The sequence below is a fragment of the Hyla sarda genome, chromosome 1 (genome assembly GCF_029499605.1).
Source record: "Hyla sarda isolate aHylSar1 chromosome 1, aHylSar1.hap1, whole genome shotgun sequence".
Classification (NCBI taxonomy): Eukaryota; Metazoa; Chordata; class Amphibia; order Anura; family Hylidae; genus Hyla; species Hyla sarda.
This window is the reverse complement of record NC_079189.1, coordinates 420018795-420042961: the sequence shown is the minus strand read 5'-3', so window position 1 is coordinate 420042961 and position 24167 is coordinate 420018795. Positions and strand designations below refer to the sequence as shown.

Sequence of the window (24167 nt, the reverse complement as noted above, 5' to 3'; positions counted from 1 at the left end):
AAGTTAGCCACAGTGTTATGGTAATCTCCCAACATAGCCATTTAGCCCTAAGACAAGCGCAGATCCTTCCTAAGCATGTCCATTACTGTCTGCCAGGTACATACTAAAATCACCTTATGGTGGATAACCCCTTTAAAAACACTACATGGTGGATATTGTGCATGTCTCATCTGTGAATCAGCCATTCAAGCATCTCCTTTGATCATGCAGTCGCAATGCAATTGTAACTTAGTTTTTGATGTCCCTCTGCTTTCATGCATGAGATCCACTAAAGTCAAAAGTTTGTTAGACTAGTTTCCTGATATCATTCCTGAGTCAGTCATTTGACAGAATTATGTCACCCACTTCTGATAAAATTCTTTAATCTTGGGTTTCTCCTTTTCTCTAGGTTAGATTCACACCGTATTTTGGGCTTCATTGTGGTCAGAAGTTTTATGAAAGCCAGGAGTGGAATTAATACTCTAATGGAAAGAAAATGGAAAGATTTGGACCTTTCTCTCTGTTTTAGATTACAGAGAAAAGAAATGTACCATAACAACTTTAGGAAAATAATCTATTAACCTACAAATACTAGTGTTCAATGATACCTCTTGTATCGCCCACAGATCACAGCTGAAATTGTGCAGGGGGAATTTGCCCATATTTGAATTTGTAAATATGGGGCCCCCATATTGCAAAATGCTCCTGACAGGCAGTAAAACCGGATGTCATAAGGAAGTGGAGAGAAGCAGATAATGTCACTCGATTATTCTGTTCAGGCAGCGGTTACACTTCCTCATTAAGAAGCTATTATTAGGAAATCCTTAATTCCCGAAATGCAGTCCGAGGTGTAGAAAATCATTACGATGTTAAAGGAAGCCATCACCGCTGCAGTTCCTCCTCGGGTCATATAAACACTAATCCTCTTCAAGCTTTTTACTGGGCCATAAACAATAAAAGGTATCCAAGTTTATAATTTGTGGAGATTGTGTTAATACTTTCACCAACTGTTGATCTGTTAAAGATGTAGATTAAGTTAAGCCCAAAATACAATGCCTGCCCAGCAAGTGCTCACACGGCTATGAAAAGGTTCAGAAAACGGCTAAATGAGATAGAGCTCCGCAGCAACGCCATTCAGGTCCGACTGCTATTTGATTTTCCGCTAATCTAGATAAGAGACCACCAGATCCTGCCAAACAATGTCCCACGTCTGCAGCACCTCGACCCCTGCAACTAGATAACCACAGAACCGTATCGTGATCCACTGCACATTTAGTTCCGATTACCAAAAGGAAGACGGGGGCACTTATTTACTAAGAGTGTTGTGTAGGTTTCTTTGTGGGTTTTATTTCCTACAATTTATTTTCCACTGTATTTTGTAAGGTTTCCCTACATTTTCCACTTTCCCTACTCTTTGCTTTTCATTCTTATTTTTTTTTACACATGCTCTGATCTGTAGGGTTTTCCTCAGCAGAATCCACCACCCTTTTCGGTGACCAGGCCCCCTTTTCCCACCGGTCACGCCCCTTTTTCGGGTTTTCTAAGCAAACTGGAAAGTTAGTCAGAGAATCTGGCACAAAACCAGTCAAAACATGTCGGGTTTGCAATAGTAAATGAGGGCCTCTGTGTGTGTTACTACTGTGTAACACTGGCCTTAGATATGAGGAGGGGAGCATTGGGGCCAAGTCATCTGCAGTTTCACTTATTAAAGGGGTACTCCGGCGCTAAGACATCTTATCCCCTCTCCAAAGGATAGGAATAAGATGCCTGAACGCGGGGGTCCCGCCGCTGGGGACCCCTGTGATCTTGCACGCAGCACCCCGTTAGAATCAGTCCCTGGAGCTGTCACGCCCCCTCCCATAGGCTTGCATTGAGGGGGCTGAGCGTGATGTCACACAGGACCGTGACATCACAATGCTCCGGCCCCCGTGATCGCCAGTAATCAGACCCGGAGCGAACATGCTCCGGGGAGTGATTATAACGGGGTGCTGCATGCAAGATCACGGCGGGACCCCCGCGATCAGGCATCTTATCCCCTATCCTTTGGATAGGGGATAAGATGTCTTAGCGCCGGAGTACCCCTTTAAGTAGTGTAGCTGGAGGCTTCTGCTTAGACAAAATAAAAGCCTTGTTATTTATCAGAAATGGACTAAGGTTGGCATGGGCAAAGCAATATACTGGAAATCCTACCCATATTAATTTTGCGACAACAGGGTTGACAAGGCACAAAGTGATTAGACAGCTTGCAATGGAAAAACTGACATTTTCTGTTAGGACACGAGACCCTTAAAGGGGTACTCCGCTGCTCAGCATTTGGGACAAACTGTTCCGAACGCTGGAGTCGGGAGCTCGTGATGTCATAGCCCCGCCCCTCATGACATCACACTCCACCCCCTCAATGCAAGTCTATGGGAGTCCCATAGACTTGCATTGAGGGGGCGGGCTATGATGTCACAAACTCCGTACGGAACAGTTTGCTCCAAATGCTGAGCAGCGGAGTACCCCTTTAACAGTAGTGTCACAAGTAGCGTAACGCTGCGTATTTGATGTACCTGTGTATTTGAGTGCTAGCAAAGTATATGGGTGTTCATTATTACTCCCATAGACTTTGCTAGCACAGAAATACGCAGGTGCATCAAATACGTACGTGGGTCAAATACGTGTGACCCTACCCTTAGGGGAGATTCATGACAACTGTCCAAAAGAAAAAATTATCTTAGGTGCTTATAGTTACCACAGTCCAACTTTCATTTTGAAGGTTAGAACAGACAGACAGTGGCATGTTCACGCAATATACTTGTACAAACAAGTGAGCCTCAAATGTTCATGTTTTGTTGCCTTTTTAATACATTTTTGTTTTCGGGTAGGGTCAGACGTGCCGTATTTTGCTGCGTATTTGCTGCTGCGTATTTTCCTACCCATTGAAGTCAATGGGTAGCAAAATCAGTTGCAAGAAGATACACAGCAAAATACAGCACGTGTGACCCTACCCTTTTAGTACATTTGGAAAATTAAACTGCGCTGTGATTGGTTGTCATAGGTGTTGAGTGACGTTCAAATGGTCAAATTTAATATTACCATGACCATATTCAATATATTACCACTCTGAAGAGGTTTTCATAATGCAATACACTATAAAAGAATTCTAATTTAAAGGTATGAACCTCATTTTCATGAGAATTAATAAAGTCAATGGCCCCCTACCAAGTAGCTCTCATGTTCTTGATATCTAAATTACAAGACTAGGTGGTTGATCAATGTCAAGAGGGAGTGAAGAAAATATTTAAGAAAATGCATAAAAATAAACAAGAACGCTAGGGCATGTGCGCCAGTTAGAAAGTCATCTGTGATGTACACCAGGCAAGTTATATTTGGCTTTATGATGCATCTAAACTGTGGGTTGTGCTCATCTTGCTCAATATTTCTTTCCCTCTCTATCCTCCTCCAACCAACTTCACGTGATATAATCTATGTTTGCATACTACCTCCCATTTTTTTTTTTTAAATCAACTGGTGCCAGAAAGTTAAACAGATTTGTAAATTACTTCTATTTAAAAATCTTAATCCTTCCAGTACTTATCAGCTGCTGTATGCTCCAGAGGAAGTGCTTTTCTTTTTGAATTTGCTTTCTGTCTGACCACAGTGTTCTCTGCTGACGCCTATGTCCATGTCAGGAACTGTCCAGAGCAGGATATGTTCGCTATGGGGATTTGCTCCTACTCTGGACAGTTTCTCACATGGCCAGAGGTGTCAGCAGAGAGCAGTTTGGTCAGACAGAAAATAAATTAAAAAATAACTTCCTGTGGAGCATACAGCAGCTGATAAGTACTAGAAGGATTAATATTTTTAAATAGAAGTCATTTACAAAACTGTTTAACACAATAAGGCACTAGGCAATTGAAGATTTAAAGGGGCATTCCAGGAAAAAATTTTTATATCAACTGGCTCCAGAAAGTTTAACAGATTTGTAAATTACTTCTATTAAAAAATCTTAATCCTTCCAATAATTATCAGATGCTGAAGTTGTGTTGTTGTTTTCTATCTGGCAACAGTGCTCTCTGCTGACATCTCTGCTTGTCTCGGGAACTGTACAGAGTAGAAGAAGTTTGCTATGGGGATTTGCTTCTGAACTGGGCGATTCCCGAGACAGGTGTCATCAGAGAGCACTTAGACAGAAAAGAGCAACTCAACTTCAGCAGCTCATAAGTACTGAAAGGATTAATATTTTTTTAACAGAAGTAATTTACAAATCTGTTTAACTTTCTCGAGCCAGTTGATGTATAATTTATTTTCCTGGATAACCCCTTTAATTTAGTACCCACCACAAATAGGACATTTGCTATCCTGAATGCTGCTGTGTCCATATTGGTGGTTACTCCAACAGTAAGGCTGGGTTCACATCACGTTTTTGCCATACTGTTCTCAATCCGTTTTTCTAAAGAAAACCGTATGGCAAAAAAACGGATGGAACAGTATGGAAAAAAGTAAACCGTTTGCGTTTTTAAACAGTATACTGTTTTTAAAAGTGCATACAGTTCCGTCAGTTTTTATAGAAAGAAAAAAACATAAGTTTTTGAAAATGTTGTCCATTTTTAATGGGAGGGGTCTTGGGTGGGGAATTTAGGATTCAAATGCGCATGTGCAAAGTAAAAACATATAAGTTTTTCCCGTATGGAACCATATACATGTGTGTTTCCCATTGACGTCCATGTTAAAAAAAACTTATGCGGTTGCAGTACGGTTTTTAAACCGGAGTCAAAACCGTGGTTGACCACAATTTTGTCTCCGGTTTAAAAACCGTACTGAAACCGCATACATTTTTTTTAACACGGACGTCAATGGGAAACGCGCATGTATACGGTTCCATACGGGAAAAACGTATACGTTTTTACTTTGCACATGCGCATTTGAATCCTAAAGTCCCCACCCAAGACCCCTCCCATTAAAAATGGACAACATTTTCAAAAACGTATGGTTTTTTTTTTCTATAAAAACTGACGGAACTGTATGCACTTTTAAAAACAGTTTACTGTTTAAAAACCCATATGGTTTACTTTTTTCCATACTGTTCCATCCGTTTTTTTGCCATACGGTTTTCTTTAGAAAAACAGATTGAGAACAGTATGGCAAAAATGTGATGTGAACCCAGCCTAAGCAGGACATGGTGTACTGTCCATTACAGGCCAGCATACTCATGTATAGAAAAGGAGGAGAAAAAAAAACACAAGCTCCTTGAACATCTCCGTATATATCCTAAGAAGGAATTCCATCTTCCCGAGCAGAAGACTAATGTACAGGCATTTGCTGCAGTCCTTGGTGCTCCATATAAGGATGCAGTCAAAGTAAATGTAATAAACATAACAAAAAAAGAAAAAAAGAACATGTATGTCAATACACCAGAATAAAAGACAGACTGGCAAAACGTATAATATGGCAACAAAAATACATGAGACAATAGCTGAGGATTCTTGGCATATGGCGGATAGCATGCAAGTAGTAGTACCATCAAGGCCTTGCTAATGAAGGAATACAGACCGCCAACATCTCCCATCAGTTTAGACTGCTTCAAAGCACAGCCATGCCCTTTTCACAGACAGGGTGGTGCTTTAAATAGCCAACCAACAGGAAATCATTCCCTTGCAAAATATTAAAGTACAATTACCGGTTGCCTGATATGTTGCCATGACATTCTTTCGACGGTGGAAAGTCGCAAACCGAATTATCCAGGGAACAAAAGAACTAGAATCGAGGTTAGATAATATATGAAGAATCATAGAAGAGGGAGGAAGAAACATCGCTGCAGCTGTCGATACTGTGTGCTAGAGATGAGCACATTTACAGTAAATTCGATTCGTCACGAACTTCTCGGCTCGGCAGTTGATGACTTATCCTGCATAAATTAGTTCAGGTTTCAGGTGCTCCGGTGGGCTGGAAAAGGTGGATACAGTCCAAGGAGACTCTTTCCTAGGAATGTATCCACCTTCTCCAGCCCACCGGAGCACCTGAAGGCTAAACTAATTTACGCAGGATAAGTCATCAACTGCCGAGCCGAGAAGTTCGTGACAAATCGAATTTACTGTAAGTTCGCTCATCTCTAGTCATCAACTGCCGAGCCGAGAAGTTTGTGACAAATCGAATTTACTGTAAATTCGCTCATCTCTTCTGTGCCAATGTTTCCCAACCATGGTGCCTCCAGCTGTGTCAAAACTACAACTCCCAGCATGCCCGGACAGCCTTCGGCTGTCCGGGCATGCTGGGAGTTGTAGTTTTGACACAGCTGGAGGCACCCTGGTTGAAAAACACCACTGTGTGCAGACCTGCAAGCAAGTACACATTACCAATGCAGCAATGTCACACGACTCATCTAAAACAACGTGGGATCTAAGAGACTGACTGCTAAGAGGGCCCAGGTAACTGTACATCATGGCAAGATTCTCTCAAATATTGCGTGTCGCCGTTCTGGAATCATCATGGAATACAGTATAACCCAGTGTGTGACACTAGGAAATGCCGTGCAAAAGTTAGCAAAAAAATATACTAATATGTAGAGTGTCTTTGGCTGCACTAAACATGTGCAGATGCCTTTGATTTTTTTTTCTAGTTAAAGGGGTACTCTGGTGGAAAACTTTTTTTTTTATTTTAAATTAAATTACCTGATGCCAGAAAGTTAAACAGATTTGTAAATTACTTCTATTAAAAAAAAAAAAAAAAAAAAAAAAATCTTAATCCTTCCAGTACTTATTAGCGGCTGTATACTACAGAGGAAATTTTTTTCTTTTTGGATTTCTTTTCTGTCACGACCACAGTGCTCTCTGCTGACACCTCTGTCCATGTCAGGAACTGTCCAGAGCAGGGGGAAATCCCCATAGCAAACATATGCTGCTCTGGACAGTTCCTGACATGGAAAGAGGGGTCAGCAGAGAGCACTGTGGTTGTGACAGAAAAGAAATCCAAAAAGAAAAGAACTTCCTTTGTAGTATACAACCTCTAACAAGTACTGGAAGGATTAAAGGGGTACTCTGGTCGAAATCTTTTTTTTTTTTTTTTTTTTTTTAATCAACTGGTGCCAGAAAGTGAAACAGATTTGTTAATTACTTCTATTAAAAAAATCTTAATCCTTCCAGTACTTATTAGCTGCTAAATACTACAGAGGAAATTCTTTTCTTGCTCTCTGCTGACATCATGAGCACAGTGCTCTCTGCTGACATCTCTGTCCATTTTAGGAACTGTCCAGAGCAGCATATGCTTTCTATGGGGATTTTCTCCTACTCTGGACAGTTCTTAAAATGAACAGAGATGTCAGCAGAGAGCACTGTGGTCATGATGTCAGCAGAGAGCACTGTGTTAAAAAAATATCTGTAGTATTCAGAAGCTAATAAGTACTGGAAGGATTAAGATTTTTTTAATAGAAGTCATTTACAAATCTGTTTCACTTTCTGGCACCAGTTGATTTAAAAAAAAAAAAAAAATGTTTTCCACTGGAGTACCCCTTTAAAAGGTACCTGAAAACGTTGTTTTGTACAAGGCATGGATAGGAATGATGATAATAATGTGCTACCACTGCTCAGTTACTGTGCTACAATGTCAATATGAGCGCACTGCCCACTAAGCACCGGGTCCACCCTGCACTCTTATCAGAAGATATGATCGCACCAGCTGGCACAATCGACTGTAAAATTATCATGGGTGCTTGATGATTAACAAACAGAAAGACATGGAAATCTGCCAATCCTATAGGCACTCAGATGTAGGGGTTCCCTGCATTCAGCATACATGACAACAAAGGACTGAACAGTGTGTATTTCTTGTGAGCCGCTATGGAGACCTGAAATAATTGCAGGTTTGGTGTTTGGACAAAGCGCACAGAGGCAAGATTGTTCCAAAACACAGCAAGAAAACACCAACATGCAGCTATTATACTGAGCTACAGAGTTTTCCACCAGTGTGCACATGATCTAATTATAATATACCACAAGACATTCCTTCAAGGCACATGAATCACAAAAATGATAAATTGTGCAGAGCATAGATAAAGAAAACACATGGAAAACATATCTGCTTCATGCAGCGCCATGCCCCCGTGAAACCACTGGACTAAAAATATCTAATAACAGAAGGACACCATTGTCTTGTGTATCTCACAATTATCTAAGAGTAACATAAATAGGCACATAAATGTTACTGCAAGAATAATCCTAAGAATGCTGCGAGAACAAACTGCAGCACGTAGTTATTCGTACAGCTCACCCCCACCTACAAAGAGACAAAAAACAAACTACTACTACTTGGAAAGTGATGCCATTTGCCATCTGCTGTAACAATTCAGAACAGCGTTTGGAACACCTTCCTCAGATGCCCAGAAAAACAAGGCTTTACTACAGGACTGGCCAAGCATTACAGGTACCCCAGACCAAGTGGAAGCCAAACCTAGACTATCTACTACCAAATAAAAAAGGCACAGCAATGTACAGCATCATATAAGTAAGGGCCCAAGCACACTACAGAACTCCAAGAGGAGAAATGCTGTTTGGAAATTCCCATGCAAAAGCCTCATTGTTTACAATGGGATCCTGCTGCACCGTTCCCACTGCAGAATTTAAAATTTCAGACGCCCCTTAAAGGGGTACTCCGCCCCTAGACATCTTATCCCCTATCCAAAGGATAGGGGATAAGATGTCAGATCCCCGGGGTCTCGCTGCTGGGGATCCATTGGATCTTGGCTGTAGCACCCTGCTATCACTACTGCACAGAGCACGTTGGCTCTGTGCGTAATGACCGGCAATACAGGGGCCAGATCATCGTGACATCACGGCTCCGCCCCCTCGTGACATCACACCCCTCATTACATCAAGGCCCACCCCCTTAATGCAAGTCTATGGGAGGGGGCGTGATGGCTGCCACGCCCCCTCCCATAGACTTGTATTGAGGGGGCGGACCGTGATGTCACGAGGGGGCGGAGCGGTGACATCACAATGCTCCGGCCCCTGTATTGCCGGTCATTACACACAGAGCGAGGATAAGGGATAAGATGCTAGGGGCGGAGTACCCCTTTAAATGTTCATTCATCGTGTGAAATCTGCTCAGAAATGCATTGTCTTCAATAGTAGTGGCGCATGTCTGATCGCTTTTAGCGGCATGTGCTGCAATCGGAATCTACATCTGCAGAGATTCTGTAGTGTATATGGGCCCTTATAGGGTCTGGATTCTCTAAAGGTCTGGATTCTCAAAGCATCAGCAAAATAGCTAGAGGGCAGTGAACTGTTACAAATGGATCTGGATAGGTTGGAGGTTTGGGCTGAGAAGTGGCAGATGAGGTTCAACACTGATAAATGTAAGGTAATGCACATGGGGAGGAAAAATCCGGGCTGGGATTATGTATTAAATGGGAGAACACTTGGGACAACTGATGTGGAAAAGGACTTTAGGAGTTTTAGTCAACATTTAGCTGTAGTGACCAATGTCAGGCAGCTGCTGCCGAGGCAAATAAAATCATGGGGTGCATCAATAGGGGCATAGATGTCCACGACAAGGAAATAATTCTACCGCTGTACAAATCACTAGTCAGACCACACATAGAATACCGTGTACAGTACTGGGAACCAGTGCACAAGAAAGATATAGAAGAGCTGGAGAGGGTTCAAAGGCGGGCAACCAGGGTAATACGGGGAATGGGAGGACTACAGTACCCAGAAAGATTATCAGAATTAGGATTATTTAGTTTAGAAAAAAGAAGGCTTAGGGGAGACCTAATAACTATGTATAAATATATCAGGGGACCGTACAGAGATCTCTCCCATGATCTATTTATACCCAGGTCTGTATCTATAACAAGGGGGCATCCTCTACGTCTAGAGGAAAGAAGGTTTCTACACCAACACAGACGGGGGTTCTTTACTGTAAGAGCAGTGAGACTGTGAAATTCTCTGCCTGAGGAGGTGGTCATGGGGAACTCTGTAAAATAATTTAAAAGGGGTCTGGATGCATTTTTGGAGAGCAAGAACATTACAGGTTATGGATTCTATATCTATAGGGACAGAACATTGAGCCAGGGATTTATGCTGACTCTAAAATGAGGGTTTTTTGCCTTCCTTTGGATCAACTCAGTAGGGACTCATTAGGGTCATAGGTTGAACTCATTAGGGTCATAGTTTTTTTTTTCAACCTTATGAACTATGTTACTATATTACCTCGCTGGGAGTTGTAGTTTTGCAACAGCTGGAGGCAAACTGGTTAGAAAAAAATAGACAAAAGAATGTAGAGGAAGGAAGGGGGGGGGGGGGACAAAAAACACAACACATCCTGACAAATCTGTCAGCAGCTCCCATACACATTACAATAACGACTTGTAAAGTCCATCCTCTAATGAATCTACAACCTGTTTCACAATGGACCTTCACAGCTAGCCATAGGTAAAATACTGTGTCAGCAGGGAACACCGTCGTCAGACTGGAAAGAACTACCCAACTTTCTCTGGACCATATAACAGCTGATAAGTACTGGAAGGGTTAAAACACCTGTTAGGGTGTGTTCACGCCACGATATTGCTCTACGATTTTGGAATGTGGTTTTGTTTTCGAAACGGTATTCAACTGTACTGAAAACCGTGTCCATTGACTTAACATTAAAAACCGTACACCGCATTATGTCTAAGGTTACATCCGTTTTCAAATTCATCCGTTTTTTGCATTTTTTTCCCATCTACCACGGTTTTGTGTCCGGGTCCGAAACCGTATTCTAACCAGATACAGTTTTTTTTTTTTTTTTTTTTAAGATAGCAGTCTATGAGAACCGTATACGGTTCAGTATGGTTTTCTGAATCAGATTTTGACTTTTGCACATGCGCAGATCGAGCCGAAGGCCGCAACTACCTTCTGGAACATACTATGAAATGCCCCTCCCTTCTTCCTTAAGCCCAGAGGGCTCATTTTTCTGCAGAGTCATGAAGTGAAGTCATGTCATCAAGCAAAGCCATATGGCAAACCCCTCCCCACATGGCAAACTGTAACTTTTATGAAAATTTTGAAAAAAAAAATTTAGTTTTATTGAAGAAAACCGTATGCAATCATATGTAACCAGACTAAAAAATATCAACCGTATACAGTTGACTTTTGGAGCATCTGGTTATATACGGTTGGATCCATTTTTGGGTAATCCGGTTTGGTACATAAAACCGTATTCGGAAACTGTAGAGCAAAATCGTGGTGTGAACCCAGCCTTATACAGACAAGTAGTGCAGGTGACACTTATGACAATTAGGTATTAAGATACTTAACTGATCCGGTTCTGTGCTCTGGTTTTCTTGCAATTTTCCGATGTATCTTCCGTTCCGGGGCTGACTTGGAGCATGGGCGGAGCTTCGTGATGTCATCACTGCTCTTTGTTAGCAGCGGGATCCAGCAGAGAAGCAGCAGCTGTCACAAAGCTCCGCCCATGCTCCAAGTTGGCCCCGGAACGGAAGATACAGCGAAAAATTGCGGGAGAACCAGAGCACGGAACGGAATCAGGTAAGTATGGTTGTCATCAGTGTCACCTGCACTACCTGTCTGTACCCACCGTTTTCTGTAGATGACACTGATGACAGATTTCCTTTAAGATTTTGAAAAAGAAGAAGGTATTTACTAATCCGTATAACTTTCTGCACCATGTGATTAGAATTTTTTTTTTTTCCCCCAAAGTACCTCTTTAATGTACATGTCTTAAACTTGATATCATAGGCTGGCTATGTGAAATATAATGCAGAGCTGTAATATAGCCTCATAAGGGCACAAGTCAGTATGTATAGGGGAATCAAGGAAGGAGTCTCCCAACTTGCTGTCCTCTGGTGGGGCCAACAAGATCATGTTTGTAGTGCATAGATGATCCAGAAAAAAAGATTTTTCTTCAGCCACCCATGCCAGCAAGATATGTGCCCATTGATGGGCCGCCTGAGGCATACATATTTAATATCACAAAGTGAGCGCACAAATATTATAACTTGACACTTTAAAACCCAACTGAATATTTTGACTGCAAACACTAACCAGGAAAATGTTGTGCCTATAAAGCTTTACTTACTAATGAGTGGCAGTACAGATTCTTAATTGGTTTTACTCATGGCAAAAGACATCACCATAGGCCAATGGCAGCTGACAGTAACCATTCTTCTAACATTGCTACAGAATGCATTGTCCATTATTCAGCATTGGGTAATGACAAATAAGGTCACGGCCACTTAGGTTCAGAGACCTTGTACAGGTCTTTACATATTCCTTAAATATCAGCTACATTCCATTATTTTCCAAAAAAGCCTATGAGATTATCACCTTACCAACCAGATTCCGAGGTCTAAGTCAAACACGTTCATACTTGTTTTCATGTCTGTTTATAAAACCGAGCACAGTTTGTGATCCCAACAGAGCCCATGAAAAGTATGGCTTCTCAGAGCGCCTAAAGCCTGGTCAAATTAGCTACATATTACAGGAATAAATCCAGAAGATGAATGGCTTCAATAACAGCGAGACCCGAACAACGCAGAATCTTCCTTTCCAAGCACTCCGAGAACCTTTTGCTTGCAAACAGAAATGTAAAAAGTATATGATTAATCTCGGCTCTGTGGCATTACTGGGACAAAATCCAAATGAAATAAGCAACAGGCCCATTCTTGTCCAATTTTAATTTTTTTGGAATCTGTAATAACAGCTTTAAAAAAGCTCAAATTCAGAAGCAAAGCATGTACAGATATATTCAATAATAGCAAACGCTAAAAAGAATTACAAAAGAATAACACTACTGCATACATTTTATAAAGAAAAAAAAATAGCATAGAAGAGACCCGGTTACCTGCAGACACCGCTAGGCTTCAGTCGGCTGATTCCGCTTCAACTGCTCACATGGACATCACCGGTTCCAGGCTGATGCAGGGCGCTCAGAGGCGAATGCCGGCAGTCTCGCACTGTGTGCGCTTCTTCCTGCCTCGTACGAGGCCGGAAGAAGCACACACAGCGCAAAACCGCCGGCAGTCGCCTCTGAGCGCCCTGCATTATGTCTAGAACCGGTGATTTCTGTGTGCGCAGTTGAAGCGGAGTCGGCGGGTAACCGGGTCACTTCTATGCTATTTATATTTAGTGACCAAGATAATAAATGTATTATTATAGAGCTGGACACATTTACTGGTGCTTTTTTGACTGATTTAAACAAAACTATTACAAGCCAAATAAATAATAAAAGTGCAGATTAGATGATAGACTTCGTTACCTGGAGACCAGTGATATTGGACACATACAACCAACTGAACGTTGTGGGCTTTGTCCTCTCAGTGTTTATTGTACTGATGAAATTGCTCACTAACCTACAAAAAAATCTTACTATGTACAACCACCATGTGTCAAACACAAAAAAAAAAAAACAAAAAAAAAAAAGATTTGTCACAAGAGATCTTGGGCATGTAACATTTTTAACCCTACAGCTATATCTCCTATAAATTCCCTGGGAGATAGTTACACATTCAACTTGAAAATGTATAGGTGTGCCTCTGTACTGCTATTCTCTGGCCCATTATCAAGATAAGCCTGGTGAGATGCAGGTCCACACTGGATAGTACAACCATACAACCCAGTAAAGATTTACTCTGCAACTGTACCACCCAGAGAAGACCTGCTTCCCTCCACAGCTAATATAAAGGAAAGTGGAAAGATTAGCCTAATATGTACACATTATTGGGGTTGTCAAGCTACTTTCTTATTCTTAGAAAAGCGTTTCAACGTAGACATGTATCCATTGTAGCCACTCACTGTTTAAGGGGTACTCCGCCCTAAACATCTTATTCAAAGGATAGGGGATAAGATGTCTGATCGCAGGTGTCTGACCGCTGGGGACCCCCACAATCTCCGGCGTGACACCCCAGTCATCCTGTGCATGAAGTGAATTCTGCTCTGTGCCGGATGACTGGCCACCATAGCCACCACGTTCCCGCCATTTAGGTCTATGGGAGGGGGCATGACTACCTGTCACACTACCTGCCATAGATCTGAATGAAGGGGGCGTGGTGTGTCATAGGAAACATGGAAGCCCCAGGCTTCTGTTCTCAGAACGCTGTGACGTCCCAGCGGCAGACATCTTATCCCTTATCCTTTGGATAGGGCATAAGATGTCTAGGGGCAGAGTATTCCTTTAAGGGTCACTACTGCAGCAAGGGATGAGAAAAGAGTTCGGACAGAAATGAGAGGGATCAGTAAGGTGAGAATGACCTCTTCAATTATTTTAGAACATTATATTTTTCGGAGCGGATAAAAAAAAAACCATAAATAAATACATAAATAAATAAGTAGTAGGACAACCCCTTAAAGAAATGATCGTGAGCATATTTAACTTGAAATAAAGGAAAGACATCGTAAACGTGGATAAACAAGAAATATAGTATTAGACCACTTGCCAAATTGCCAGGTTTAGTTGTTAGAATGCGTTTACAACATTGTTCGTGTGGAAGTTTTAAGGTACGTTCACACGCTGTAACTAGCAGCGGATTTCCGGCTGCAGCAGATCCACTGCAAGTTATGATACCATACGATTCAAATGATTGGTTGCACAACTCGCAGCAGGAAACCCACTAGTTACCAGCATGTGAACCCTTAAAGGGGTTTTCTCCCGCACCATTTCCAGCCTGTTTGTGGGCGCTAGATATAGCCAAGAAGACTGTCCTAAACAATGTGACAATGGGAGCTGTGTAACCTTTTGTCTTCAAGAAACCAACATTCTTTGCAAAGATGCCCACCAGATTAGACACCCGCAGCTTCCTCATATTTTTTATGCCAATCATTGTTCCAAGTTAAAGAAAAACTGTCAGCAAAGTCACCCGCACTAATCAGTGGTACTGGCTGGTAGCGTGGGTGACGCCGATTAAAATTATGCCTATTGGGCCTGTGCCGCTTCCTGGGTACAGTCTCAAAGATGGCCGCCGTTGTCCTGAAGCTGCGCTAATGCCACTTCTGGGTGTACCTAGGAAGCGGCACATGTGCAGTAGAAGCGCTTACAGAGCAGGGAGGTGGGGAAGAGGCGGAGGGAGGGAATGAGCTCGTAACCCTGCCCGTGCCACTTGTGCCTCATTAGCATATTTAGAAAAACATAACAGGCGAACACAGGGACGGATCAGGACATGGTAGGCATAATTTTAATCAGCATCACCTGCACAAACAGCCAGTATGGGGGACCATGCTGACAGTTTTCCTTTAAGAAATGATTTTTCATTATAATTAAGTATATTGTAGTATGTCGACTTTCTCAGTCCATTAGTGAATACATTAATTAAGGAGGGCACTTAAGTTTAAAATGCATAAAGTCATATTCATTCCAAAAAAGGGTTAAAACATATATGAAAAGGAGGTAACCCTTCTCAGGGGAGAAAGAGGCGGCACCCCACACTTCAATGCATATATTTAAACAAGTTAACATATAAGCCACTAGTCCTACAGTACTTATCAATTCCTAATGAAACAAAATTAGGAAGTACAATTAGTTATGATCTGTACCCTAAATAATATGTTTACTTTGGCTTTCGTTTATATCCAAATTCTCACCAGATACAATTTGTCTGTTGGTTCTTAAAATAAGTAGCTAAACATAAACAGGGGGGGGGGGGGATTGGTTACAGTATCTCACATACGTGAGGAAACCCTTAACATTTTTTGTTAATATTTTATTATATATTTTCATGTGACAACACTGAAGAAATGACACTTGCTACAATGTAAAGTAGTGAGTGCACAACCCGTATAACAGTGTGTTATGTTGCTGCCCTCTAAGAATAACTCAACACACAGCCATTAATGTCTAAACCTGGGCAACAAAAGTAAGTACACCCCTAAATGGAAATGCCCAAATTAGGCCTCATTTGCCAGATTCCATCCCGGTCAAGTCACTCATTAGTGTTACATGGTCTCAGCTATGAATGGGGAGCAGGTGTCTTACATTGTGTCATCACTCTCACACTTTCCAATACTAGTTACTGGAAGTTCAATATGGCACTTCATGGCAAAAAACTCTATGAGGATCTGAAAAAACAAATTGTTGCTCAATATACAAATGGCCTAGGCTATAGGGAGATTGCCATGACCCCGAAACTGAGCTGCAGCATGGTAAGCAAGACCGTTCAGCGGTTTCACAGGACAGGTTCCACTCAGAACAGATCCCACCATAGTCAACTAAACAAGTTGAGCAAGTGCTCAGCATTCTATCCAGAGGGTGTCTTTGGGAAATAGACAGTGCTGCCAGCATTGCTACAGAGGTTAAATATGAGGTGTATTGCATCAAATTGGTCTGCATGACTGTCGTTCCAGAAGGAAGTCTATTCTAGAGCTAAAGCACAAGAATGCCTGCAAAGAGTTTTCTGAAGACAAGAAGACTAAAACCATGTTCTGTGGTCCAATGAGACCAAGATAAGCTTATCTGTTTCAGATAAGTCAAACATGGTGCCAACATGTACTGTGATACAATGAAGCAGAGCATGACCCTCTTCCTTCAGAGACTGGGCCGCAGGGCAGTATTCCACTATTATAACGACCCCAAACATACCCCCAAGATGATCACTGCCTTGCTAAAGGGTAAAGGTGAAGGACTGGCTAAGCATGAATCCATCCCTAAACCATATTGAGCATCTATGAGGCATCCTCAAACGGAAGGTGGAAAGCACAAGGTCTCTAACATCCACCACCAACCTGTGAAGCTCTGGTGAACTCCATGCCCAAAAGGCACGGCTGGAAAATAATTGTGGCCACACAAAATATTGACACTTTGGGATCAATTTCCACTTAGGGGGTGTACTCACTTTTGTTGCCAAGATTTAGACATTAATGGCTGTGTGTTGAGTTTTGAGGGAGCACAACATTAAACACTGTTATACAGGTTGTGCACTCACTACTTTACATTTTATCAGAATGCCATTTCTTCAGTGTTGTAACATGAAAAAATGTTAGAGGTGTACTCACTTTTGTTCGATATTATACAGTATATGCAATGATTTTAATACCACTTCCGATTTTTTGGTGAACTGTTCCTCTCAGCCTAGATGTGCCCCTCTGGCTTGGAGTCAGCTGTTTTGGCAGGCAGAAGTGTATGATATTTGGAGATTTCATCATGTGTCTGAACAGGATTATTCCTTCTTTTCAGCTGCCCATGATTTCCTACTCACGGTCAGACTTGTTTTTGATGGATTGATCCACTTAATCTTTAGATAAGCATTTTTTTGGTTGAAAATATTATGTGTTCACCTTTACACTTAGACAAACTCTTACACAAGGAGCATATTAAACATATTCCCACCTTTGTCTAGCACGACAAAGCCTTTTTGTTATCCCATCCCAAATACCAGGCCTTACCGTAATCCATGCTTTTAGTATACTTTAAAAAAATAATTCTTCTTCTGTATTGTCCTTTTACAGAACATGTATAAAGCACTCATACGCTGCTCGTATATTAAACATGGCCATTTATTTAAGAAGGAAACTGCTGGGAGAATTTCTTCTTTACTATCTGACATTCAGAATTAGAAGATAGAGGCAAGACTCCCCTCATCAGCTACCAGATCAGTCGATAACACTTAGAAGAGATCTAAGGGAGTGTCTTTTGTATTCATATGAAAAAACTTAGGAAGTCTAAAATATTATATTATTCTCGAAATGACAAGGCCGGCAAATTGCTAGCATCTGGACTTAGGTCTCAACAAGCTAAATTTAGGATTCCATCACTTGATTCATCCCACTACTAAAGTTAAACATCTCCACCCTTTAGATACAGCACATTTTTTCAAAGAATATTCTATTTTAAAAACTGCATGATGTTGTAGGATGAGGGGACAGGGATGAATCATTTCTCCCTAAATTGACACAACTTCAAGCCATCTACGACCCTAAGGGTGCGTTCACACGGAGTAATTCAAGAGGAATTTCCTCAAGTAATTCCTCTTGAATTCTCCGCTCCAAAGGAATGCACATCTCCTCTGCCCATTGACTTTAATGTTATTTCTGCTGGCCTGTTCACACTGCGGGAAATTCTGCTAGCAGAATTCGGACGCTGAATTCCGTTCCGCTTGAAGAAAGAGCATGCTCATCCTTCAAGCGGAATCCGCTAGCAGAAATCAATTGAAGTCAATGGTAAAAAAAAATTCCGCCCGACATCGTTTTTGCGTGGAATTTGCGCGGAACTGGCTGAAAAACCCTTCACTTCTTTCTCCCCCATGTCCCTGCGCAATTCCACATGCAATTCCGCGTGCAAATTGCGCACAAATTTCACGCAATTTTTTTTTAAAAATTCCGCCCGAAAATTTTTGAGCGTGAATTACTCTTCATTTACTCCGTGTGAACGCACCCTAAATCAGTATCAGAGATCAAGCGAGTCATCGAACTATACCACTTGGTAAATCTCCCAGCCCTGATGGCCTTTCTAATAAATATTATGAAAATTTCAGCCATATTCTTTCCCTTATTTGCCCATCTTGCCAATCATTTTTGTCTTCTAGCCACTTTACCGCAGACATATGAGGGAAATGGCTACATGAAATTCATATAGCCCATTCCCTTAGTTTCAAATAGCCATTCACTTCATATGATCATTCTCAATTGCAAATCCCCCTCTCCAATTTGCTAGATTCAATATGCTAGACAGAGCTGGGAGAATCAAAATTCTGATGCACGGCCAAAATCAGCCGGGACGCCAGAGCTGCCGATCAGCGTGGATGCGAGAGCCAAGCCGAGCAGATTCATCTGTCCCAAGCAGAACAGATAATCGCAGAATTTTCCTAGGAGCTCAATCGACATATCACAAAAATGCAAAAATCACAATGGGGGAGATTTATCAAAACCTGTCCGGAGGAAAAGTTGCCCAGTTGCCCATAGTAACCAATCAGATCGCTTCTTTCATTTTTAACAAGGCCTCTGCAAAGTGAAAGAAGCAATCTGATTGGTTTCTATGGGCAACTGGGCAACTTTTCCTCTGCACAGGTTTTGATAAATCTCCCCCAATGTGATTGTGCTATATTATGCAAGTCTAGTGCATGTATACAAATTTTGTATCTTACTTTCGGTAAGCTACTGAGCATCATGAGTATACTCATTTTATTATCTTGCACAGTATCTTTTGGGCTGCCTCCAAAGTTTTGTCTTTCTTTTGTTATTACTGTTTACTGACAAAACTAAATAAAAACCATTGGAAAGTCATTTCATCTATTCATTATACTACAATACTATAATTACTACTCTCTACTACTCCTGACATGCCTGTTTTAGCATGATAATGTCAGTAATGATTGGACTAGGTTACAGTGTGTATGGACACACACCCAACTGGTAACTCCCAGTTATTCATTAATTCATGATTTCCTAGGAATAATAGGCGAATGGTACACGGAGATCTCTGGAAAGATGCCCAAGAATTATTCAATTATGGGCAGTGTAGAGTGTGTAGTAAAAGACAGGAGGGTCATTCATTTATAGTATTGTATATCCCATTTATCACCTGCTGGAAGGACCATATTCACTGTAATCTGCATATAATAAAAGCAGCTGCAAAACTCAGCTATATCTCTCTTCAAACTCCATGTCATGTATATAACAAGCAGGTCACCACAAGGTTCATTTATCATTATCTTGTCTGGATCAAATTTGATCCACCTGATCTGGAAAAAAACAAACCCTTAACCCTTTAGGAATATCCATGTATAACAAAAAATGGTAACCTCACCTATTTTCTGGTTGAATATCTTGTCAAAGGTCAACTCCCCTCTTTCTTCAAGATACTTCTGCATCACACTTCGAATGCTGAAAGTAAACAGGTAGATGGAGTTAATAGAGTATTGTGCGCGGGTTGACATTATGATGAAAGCACTTTATCCTAGAGATATCCTCGGAGAGTAATAAAAAGATGGCTGGTTGTAGTTGCGGTCTTAATTTTCCTGCAAAAAAGCCCTATTTTCGTTTCCATACATTTTGAGCTTTCACCTTGCTATTGCCTACAATGTATTACCAATAATCTATGCATTTAATAGGTGCATTGAAAGAATAACATTTTCTCCGAGCCAGTCAGCTGGTCTATGGTTTTAGTAGACAGACCCGCAGCTATCAGCTGATCGTTTGAGGGGCTGACTATAGGGAGCTGACAAACCATTTAAAGGGATATTCCGGGATATTCTTTTTCTTCAGCCTTTCAGCCCAGGATGTCAAACTACAATACTGTGCAATATGCCTCTGTTAGGCTGGGTTCACATCACGTTTTCTCCCATACGGGAGCGCATACGGCAGGTGGGGAGCTATAACCTCGTGCTCCCGTATGTAATTCATTTCAATGAGCCGGCCGGAGTGAAACGTTCCATTCGGTCGGCTCATTTTTGCGCTGTATACACTTTTTCCCCGGACCTAAAACTGTGGTCAACCACGGTTTTAGGTCCGGTTGTAAAAGCGCATACGGCGCAAAAATGAGCCGATCGAACGTTTCACTCCGGCCGGCTCATTGAAATGAATTACATAAGGGAGCATATACGAAGACATACGGGAGCACGAGGTTATAGCTCCCCCCTGCCGTATGCGCTCCCGTATGGGAGAAAACGTGATGTGAATCAGCCCTTACCACTGTGCGGAGCTTTTGTTTTCACGCACGGAACACACACCAAGAAGTGCAGTAGTGTAAGTAATATTTTATTTTATTGTTGTCTCTGACCTTTCCCAGCATATGCCAATATGCAATAAGTCGCATCATCTCCAGGGACCGTGAGTGGATGGGTGGAGAGTTTTTCTTCAGTAAATCCCTCCCACCCTGTTATCCATTCACCCACTGAAGCACAGCCATGCTCCCCTGGAGACCATGTGGGTATTTATCAAAGGATTTATGTGTATTTTTCCCGTAACTTTGGCGCAATACTTTGGCACAGTGTCTTCTTTTTTGCGCCAAAGTTTGGCTCATTCTCTCCACTGTCGTTTTTTACTTTCTCAAAATTACACGGTCCTGTGTGTGTGATTTTTTTTGTTGGTCAGTAATTCATTATTTGCACCAATCTATCGGAGCAATTTTCCGCCTTTAGGGTTTTTTTTGGCGCAATTCACCGCCATGAAATTATGTACATGGAAAACCAACATAGCAATGTCAGAAAATGTAAAGGTGTCAAAATACATTAAAAAATGTTTTTTTGTGAAAGCAGCGATGCCTCCGGGGCTGAACAATACTATCCTGCGACATAGTTGTCTCTGAGGAACCTTCACCCTCCGTGGAGCCAGCATTGGACATGGCCACACAGGTTCAGGAAAGGTTAGCACTAACATAACCAAAAAAAAAATAAAAAATCCATTTCACATGGTGGCTATAAACCCCACAAAAGAAAATAACTCATGTCGCTTGCTGATATACTGCAGGAGGGACTCCGAAATGACTGCTCTACAGTGTAAAATACGCGTCCTCTGTGGCGGTAAGTTCTGTGTAAAAGGCGCTGTGAACAGCTGATTTCAACATTAGCGCCAAAATTACGAACAACTTGCACAAAATGATAAATTTGGTGCATGTCCATGAAAACCAAAGTGAAAAAAAAGGGTAAAAAGAAACTGTCAACAGGCAAAATTGATAAATACCCCCCCCCCCCCCCCCCCATGTGACTTATGTCATGTTGTCTCTGGCCGCATGGAATGCATTACAGCACTTTCTGGTTTGGGTCCAGTAAATAAAATTTACTCAACATGGTAATAGAGGCAAATTACACAGTATGATCCTTTGTCATCATGGGCACAAAGGCTAAAGAAAAAAAATCCATGAATACCCATTTAAATACATCAGTAGGGGTCTGTTGCTATGACAATAAAGCTAAGAACTGGTTATGCTTTAGACCTTTACTAAGTACATGGCTTTCTAGAGGATTAAAGGGGTTATCCAGGAAAAAACTTTTTTTATATATCAACTGGCTCCAGAAAGTTAAACAGATTTGTAAATTGCTTCTATTAAAAAATCTTAATCCTTTCAGTACTTATGAGCTGCTGAAGTTGAGTTGTTCTTTTCTGTCTAAGTGCTCTCTGATGACACGTGACTCGGGAACCGCCCAGTTTAGAAGAGGTTTGCTATGGGGATTTGCTTCTAAACTGGGCGGTTCCCGGGACACGTGTCATCAGAGAGGACTTAGACAGAAAAGAACAACCTTAACTTCAGAAGCTCATAAGTACTGAAAGGATTAAGATTTTTTAATAGAAGTAATTTACAAATCTGTTTAACTTTCTGGAGCCAGTTGATTTTATATATATATATATATATATATATATATATATATATATAAAATTTCCTTCCTGGAATACCCCTTTAACATAAGGTATTCATACAGATAGTCACGTCCTCGAAAGAAGTCAGACTTGTCTTCCTGTTTCCCCAACACCAAATTCAAATGTTTATATAGGAGTTCAAATGCCCTAGGAAAGTGGTCTCCAACCTGCGGACCTCCAGATGTTGCAAAACTACAACTCCCAGCATGCCCGGACAGCCGTTGGCTGTCCGGGCATGCTGGCAGTTGTAGTTTTGCAACATCTGGAGGTCCGCAGGTTAAAGACCACTGCCCTAGGAGAATATATTCCATTCAGACCCTATTTATACATAAAGACATAATCTCAAATAACCATGTGACTACATCCAAATGAAGGAAAACTCCATAGTCTGAACCTGCAGTCATGCTCCCTTCCATCTGTCTCCCGATTCATACTAACATGCATTTGGTAGGTTACAGATGGATGGCAAAGTGACAGCAGGCTCAGACTAAACAAGGTTTGTAACAAATCTACACAGGAGCTGTCATGTTATTTAACATGTATTAGGACAATAAAAAAATAAATCCATTATCAATTGTGTTTCCTTTCAGTGAACTGAAACGGTTTAGGCAGATCTTTCGCCTCTTTTTTAAAGGGGTACTCCCGTGGAAAACTTTTTTTTTTTTTTTTTTTTTTTTTTTTAAGTTTTAAGTCAACTGGTGCCAGAAAGTTAAACAGATTTGTAAATTACTTCTATAAAAAAATCTTAATCCTTCCAATACATTTTATGGGCTGTATAAATGTTTTTCTTTTTTCCTGACCACAGTGCTCTCTGCTGACCTCTGCTGTCCATTTTAGGAACTGTCCAGAGCAGCATATGTTTGCTATGGGGATTTTCTCCTGCTTTGGACAGTTCCAAAAATGGTCAGCAGAGGTCGGCACAGAGCACTGTGGTCGTGACATCAGAGAAATCCAAAAAGAAAAGCATTTCCTGTGTAGTATACAACCCATAAAATGTATTGGAAGGATTAGGATTTTTTAATAGAAGTAATTTACAAATCTGTTTAACTTTCTGGCACCAGTTGATTTAAAAAAAAAAAAAAAGTTTTCCACAGGAGTACCCCTTTAAAGTTTGCTAAAATGTATCTGTATAGCCAAAATGTGTCAGATGTGTGGATTCTAGGCTTGTAAAGAATAACTAGACTACAAGATCACTGTAGAAGCTAGAAGTATTACGTATGTACATGTGCTCAGCCTCAGGAATGTTTTCATTCACTGACAACAAGTGATATACGGTGAGTAATAGAAACACTAAATATATGTAGCACAACAATTAGGCTGTATATAAATAAGTCTAGACAACCCCTTCTACTGGTACAGACAATCCACAAGTGGAAATATTGCATGTTACTATTTGTATAATGTGAGTTTTTAATCACTTAGAACCACTGGAGACATCCTAGATAAGACTACAATCTGCAGGGGAAGCATTCACTTCTGTGCACCCTTCTTTCTTTCTTTTCGGGGCAGGAAATCCTATTGTAAACCTAGGAAAACGCTGACCTCTAGAACAGGACGGTAAAACAAAATCGGTTTATGAACTGGGATAAAATACTTACAATTGCTACTGCTATACACTGATCAGACATAACATTAACCGGGTACTCCACCCCTAGACATCTTATCCTCTATCGCGGTGGACCCGCCACTGAAGACCCCCGTGATCTTGGCTGCAGCACCCAGACATCCGACGTACTAAGCGAATTTCGCTCCGTGCCAGATGACTGGCGATGCGGGGCAGAGGCTCGTGACGTCACAGCCATGCCCCCTCAATGCAAGTCTATGGAAGAGGGTGTGACGGCAATGCAAAGGCTTGCATGGAGGGGGCATGGCAGTTACATCACGAGCAGGGCGCGACCGTGACGTCACGAGCCTCCAGCGCTGCACAATCAA

General features: G+C 41.4%; 1 protein-coding gene across 2 annotated transcripts in view; it reads right to left on the bottom strand.

The window, feature by feature from the left end:
* GRK3 (G protein-coupled receptor kinase 3) overlaps positions 1-24167 on the bottom strand; it is a 301737-nt gene that overhangs the window by 170921 nt on the left and 106649 nt on the right. For both annotated transcript variants that reach the window (XM_056529119.1, XM_056529110.1), the window contains exon 2: positions 19687-19763. In XM_056529119.1, the coding sequence (XP_056385094.1) occupies positions 19687-19763 (77 nt within the window). The remainder of the gene's footprint in view (positions 1-19686; positions 19764-24167) is intronic.